At 48.8% G+C, this 6,000-nt stretch overlaps 1 protein-coding gene across 2 annotated transcripts in view; it reads left to right on the forward strand.

Moving 5' to 3' along the window:
* Positions 1 to 5,753, forward strand: part of LOC131910876 (spermatogenesis-associated protein 31D1-like) — a 28,554-nt gene extending 22,801 nt beyond the window's left edge. For both annotated transcript variants that reach the window (XM_059262772.1, XM_059262773.1), the window contains exons 5-6: positions 1,671 to 1,724; positions 2,574 to 5,753. In XM_059262772.1, coding sequence (XP_059118755.1) covers positions 2,590 to 5,601 — 3,012 coding nt within the window. In that variant the 5' untranslated portion in view covers positions 1,671 to 1,724; positions 2,574 to 2,589 and the 3' untranslated portion in view covers positions 5,602 to 5,753. The remainder of the gene's footprint in view (positions 1 to 1,670; positions 1,725 to 2,573) is intronic.
* Positions 5,754 to 6,000: the final 247 nt, after the last annotated feature.

The following is a 6,000-nucleotide window of genomic DNA, read 5'->3' on the forward strand; positions in this document are numbered from 1 at the left end:
TGGGAGCTGAGAGCATGGAATGTGGACCTCACAAACCCCTTTAGTTTCCCAAAGAAAGAACAACTGAAAACGACTGCCTTTCAAAGTTAGTAAGTGGGAAGAAACTGTTATTTGAAGTCAGTATTCCTGGATAATAGATGTCCAAGAGAAACACGTTAATGCTACCTGCATTCTTTTATTCCTAATATCAGAGCAGAACCAAGAAAAAACAAAAAAGGGGTTATATTCAATGTCAAGGTTCTTCCTGTTCGACCTGAGTCCCTTAAGGTGCCCCCTCCTGTTCTTCCATGAGATCCCAGGCTCATGATCTGAAGATGTCTGTAAGACACAGTTCCTCTCAAGAAAGAGCTCTCAGAGAAAATGCTTACAGATTCACACTTGAGCACTCCTCAGAGCCCCGGATCTTGGAATGTGGTAGTTTGAATGAGATGACCCCACAGTCTCAGCATTTGAACTCTTGGTCCCTACTTGGTGGTGGTCTTTGGGAGGCTTAGGGAGTGTGGCCTTGCTGGGGGAAAGTATGTCACTGGGGATAGGCTATGAGAGCTCACAGACTCATGACCTTTCAGTGTGCTTCCTCTGCTTACTGCTAGGGGCTCCAGATGTGAGTCACACTGTCGCTGCCACCAGGATTCCTGCCACAGTGGGCTCTTAACCCTCTGGAGCTGTAAGCCCAAATGCACCCTTCTGTAAGCTGCTTTGGTCATGGTGTTCTATCATGGCAACAGAAAAGTAACAAATACAGAAATTGGTGTGATGGACCTGGGCACTGGGTCCTTCTCCTTTCTGGCCAAGAGAAGTTTAAGAAGGTCTGTTGGCTGCTTGGAGTCATGACTTCTGTCTCCTGACATCATGTAAAGTGCTTTTTTTGTTCCCAAGTGCTCAAATGTCCTGTGTTTCTCATGAAAGGACTCCTGTAGAATCCTTATGTCTCAATCTTTATTTCTGTATTAGTTGCTTTTACTCTTGCCACAATGAAATAGCCTGACCAAAGCTACTTGAAGGAAGAGTTTGTTTTGGCTTATAGTTCAAGGGCACACTCTATCCTGGCGGGGAAACCATGGTGTCAGGAGCTTGAGGTGATTTACTGCATTTGTGTTGTTTTTATCTAAGTTGTTCTATTTACCAATAAGGTCTCAGGAGTCAGATTTTGAGGTGAAAACCTGCTAGATCAGGGAAGCTGAGAAGCAACCAGCTGACCTTCCTTTTTGGCCAGAGATCCTGCAAGAGAGCTTCTCTCCACACCAAAAAGGCCTTCGAATCTCTAAGTCCCTCCCTTCTCCTTCCTGTGGGTCTCTCTATCCACCTTCCCAGGTCCTTCGCACTCTCTATGGCCAATTTTTGTCAGTCTCTGGCTCTGCCCCCTGTCCAAGGTTAATTTTATCAACACGGTTTCGGAGTGTCACCGTGCGGTCAAATATCCTACAACACATCTGCAGTTGGGACGTGGACATGAGGGCAGTCGCCTCACTCTCTCCTCTGTGTGGTCCAGGACCCCAGCCCGTCAACCAGTGCTGCCATCTAGTGCTGGTCTTCCGGTGTCATCTATTAATCCAGAAAGTGCCTCACAGACATTCGCAGAGATTCCTTGTAAGGATTGTAAATCCCACCAAATTGATAATTGAGATTTACAATCACAATTGCATATAACCACTGTTTTTGTTTTCCAGATTCGAGAACTTTCCAGAGAGAAACAGAAGGGAAGAAGTTGTCTGTTCTAGAAGGTAATTTAAGTATTTTTCTTTATCCTTGTTCCCTTTGTAACGTGGCTGTGCACCCTGGGAGCTCAGGGCAGCCGGTCCCAGTCTTGGGAGGGAGAGTCACTGGGAAGTGGGAACTTTGCAGAAACCTGGTCTCTTTTAGGTCAGAGATGTGACAGACCATGGCAGGCATCAGGTGATCCCGTCTGAGATCGGTCACCATGGCCTCCTGTCCCTTGTGTTGGCCCTTACAGCAGCTCGTGCCTTGCTCTTGAAGCCCCATGGGTGGGTATCGTGATAGCAGCTACTTGCAGTAACTATGGTGTCCTGCTGAGGCCAACCACCTGCTGTGCCTGGCCACAGGGCACATACTGCCCCATCTCTGGTCCCTTTGGCTTCCTTAGCTCTTTTGGCTGTACTCAACCTTCCTGGCCCCTCTTGGAAACCCAGTGCTAGCCTCTCTGCCTGAGTCTTTTCCCACTTTCTCCTCCATCCTGTCACCTGACCAGGCACCTCCTTGGAGAACCTGCTTCCATCCTCACCGCTAGGTAGCTCTCTGACACGAGAACCCTCTCCTCCCTTGGATTTGAAATTTCTAGTGAGCATTCCCTATGCCTGCTGCACACCCTCCCTCCCTGAAAGTGCTTCCCGTTCCAAAGATGACCCTGCTATCGAACTAGACCATTTGTCTCCAGTAGGGAGCTCATCCCTTATTCCTGTTCAGAGGCAGCAGCTCCCCAGTCTCCTCACCAGAACACTATGTGAGATTGCCACACTGTGGCTCTTAGCACAGAAAGCTTTCCTGTGTTGAGGATTGTGTGGTGCCTTGTAAACAGAAACAGGCCCTATTTCTTTCTTGTTCTTCACATTCAGGAACTCGAAGAGACAAATGAAAAAGACATTGGCTTTCCAGACTCTGGAGGAGACTAAAAAGGAAGATGACACATTTTCAGATCTCAAGAGGTCAGAATATCATCTCCCAGCCCCATGGAAGTTGCTGGGTTCTACTGTCATTGATCAGGACACCCCAGTCCCCAAAACTGGCTTAAATCTCAAAGGGAAACCAGGGCAGTTTGGAATTTCTGAACAGCTCCTGTGTGTGAAGGTTCTAGAGGGAGACCTGGGGCAAAAGCACAGCCAGCTCTTCTGGGGTCTCCCCTCTCTGCACAGCGAGTCCATCGTGGCCACTCTCCTGGTGCCCCTGAACAGCTGCTACTCACTAGAGCCTGAACTTGTGCTATTCAACGGAGTCTGTAAAGCTGCCACAGCCCCCATATTGGACCATGGATCTCCAGCCCTTCCACAGCCCCATACCTTGCCCCTCACCTTTGTACATCCTCAGCCTTTTCCTGACATAGAGCCCCAGCCACCAACTCTCCCTTTCACTCAGGTCCACCCTCAGGCCCACATGCAGTCTCCACTCCCCACAGTGCAATTGTCACCTCTGCCCTGTGGAAGCACTCTCCAAATACCACAGAACAGGACTGTCCCTGGGGTCTTCGGTGGACACGAACAGCTGCAAAGCCACTTGGTGCAGAATCATCAAGCTGGTCTGTGGGATTTGGTCCCCAGATATCAGCAATATGGAACTGCCTTTGGTCTTCTAGTTCCCGGCTTTCCATTGGTCGGCCAGCCTTCGCAGGACTATGCCTCCATCCCCAGCACCGGTCATTTTCATTTCAGCAGTGAACTTCAGGACAACCTGGGGCCCTATAGACCAAACAACCCAACCCCACCCTGGCACTACCAGCCCTGCAGTAGGACAGGAGTACTGGGAGTGATGGGCCCTCAGTACAAACCAACAGGAACATCTCCCCACAGCTGCAAACGTGCTAAACCTCAGCACTCCGTACACTGGGACCAGAGCTCCAGCGACCTCAGGACTGAAGAACCGAGTCACTCAGAAAGTTTCTGTGAGAGCTTCTCAATGAAGCCTCAGCTAAGAAAGGATGTAGCCAAGAATCTCGGCCAAATCCTAGGGAAATGCCCATTAGACAACCCACAGATGATCTCCGGATGTTATGTACTGAACAGTCTGAGGGTTGTACCCGAGACAGAGGGGAAATGGGTATGTCACTCAAGAATTGACTTGAAAAACGAGCGACTCAGCATCTCAAGGAAGAGCTTGGACCAAAGACAAGCAAGAAGCGCCCTTCGGTTACATGTGAGCAGCAAGCTCTGGCAGATCACTATGGGTCGGATCCCAACCAAGGTGTGCTGTTCATGGCTTGCTGAAGGTGCACCTCTCTGGAACTCACCACTGGGAAATACTTACTGCAATACTGCTATTCCCGAAATACCTTTCCTTGATCACAAGACGCAAAAGATGCTGGAAGCCCATCTTATAAGGTTCCGAGTGAGTCAGAAGTGGGGCCTCCCCCTCAAAGTTATCGAATCCATAAAATTCTATATGTTAAGAGAAGCTAAAACATGGCCCTTCCCTCAGTCTGATGTCCCCTCATCTTCAAACAGTATTTCTGGGATGGATTTGAAAAGTAACTTCTCCCATCCCCTCAGAGGAAGCTCTAGCCTTTTTCATAGAGACAAGATAGAAGCGGCAAACTCAGCCTCCATCACGGTTCATCGCCTTCCCCTCACCGTCTCACATGCAGACGGGGGAGGAGAGGCGTCCCCGAGACAGTCACTGTCTAGCACTGGTTATGAGGTTACAGAGACGGTCCAGACAACTGAGAGTGACAGATACAGCGGTGTGGACAGCATGAGTCTGAATGGTGCTGAACGACAGAGCAGACCTAGTCAGGAGCAGCCCAGCCAGGAACAAGTGGCTGCGTCTGAGCCAGAGAATGAGGTGACAAGTTCTTCTTCTCATCTAGAAACCACTGGAGGCAAACAGAGGTCGGAAAAGAACTTAAAGCACGTGCTGACACCCAGCATGCTCAGGGAGATATTCAAGGCCCCGGAGGTGAGGGTTCTTCTGTCAGGATCTGATGCTGGCGGCACGTTGGCAAGCTCCACAGAGAAAAATAAAGACAGCAATAAAACAGCATCTGTTCTGACTGCAGACCACAGCCCATCAAGGATATCGGTTCCTGAAGACCTGACAGTGTGGGACTTTAAGAAGCAGCTGTTCACAGAGCTGAAGTTTAAGTTGGAGAATCAGGCACAGAGCCAGACTGAAGGCTATGAAAGTGATGTGTCCTTTACCTCAGACAGTCTGACTGGCTACTTGCCATCTTCATCCAACAGTGTGTCCAGTGGGGATGCCTCCGTTTTCAAGGACTTCCATACCCACTTACGTAATGCAGGCGTCAGTTTGGATCCACGGCAGGAGCCCGGGTTCTTCAAACGTATCTTAAGGAATTTAACACCAGCTGAGAAAATACTGGCCTTATCAGTACCCAGAAAAGAAAGTGGTAGAAGTGAGACCCCAGGGTTAGGGACATCCAAAACAGGAAAGAGCCAGCCTATTAAAGGAAAATCAGACAAGAAGCCACATCCTCCTGAAAGTTACTTCAGGAAAAAGATAGGACAATTTTTTCAGTTGCTTTATTCCAGCAAAGACAGCACAAGACATAGGTCTGAGAAAGACAGGGCTCTCTTTATGAGCTGTGGGCCTCCCGAAGCCCATGAGCTCATGGCGTCCCTTGGGAAACTCCTGGAGGATAAGCTGTTGTGTGGGCAGAAATCTGAGTTCTTGGAGTGGAGCCGTAGGAAGAGCCTACAGGCTCAGCCCAAGCCCACCAAGGGGCAATCTTCCAACCGTGGGGCTACCTGTGCCCAACATGGAGAAGCAAAGAGTAATTGCTGCTGTCACCAGACAGCCATCTCTCCTGGTTTCAGTCGTGTGCTAAGTCCTGGACAGAGACATCCTCATGTATCTTTTGAGCAGCGGCCACAATTCTGGGATTACTCGCCTACCCCTGAGTCCAGGGATCCCTAGTCCCATTCAAGCCTGAAGGTGTGTCCTATGCCTTCCCAGCCCTCACATCTGCTAAAGGGAGTGTTCTGAGACCCGACTCTTCTACAGAAACAGAACATGTTTCTGTTTATGTGAAGGAAATGTTTCTGCAATGGAATCGTCTTTGTTTAAAAAAAAATAAAATATTTTCAGAGCAATACATTCTGTGATGAGAATAATCTATTTAGTAAAACCAAGAATAAATGTTTCTTCTGAGAGTTTTGTGGGCCTTCTTGCCACATGCCTAGTGAGAGGGTTCTATTAAAACGAATGTCTAGTCCCTTGTCGGGTGCTTGACAAAATAGCCTTCCCAGCTTAACTCTGGAGCCTGTGATTTCACTGCTTCATGAAACATTTTTTCCTTTGAGACTTTCATACATG

Source organism: Peromyscus eremicus, chromosome 5, assembly GCF_949786415.1.
Source record: "Peromyscus eremicus chromosome 5, PerEre_H2_v1, whole genome shotgun sequence".
Classification (NCBI taxonomy): domain Eukaryota; kingdom Metazoa; phylum Chordata; class Mammalia; order Rodentia; family Cricetidae; genus Peromyscus; species Peromyscus eremicus.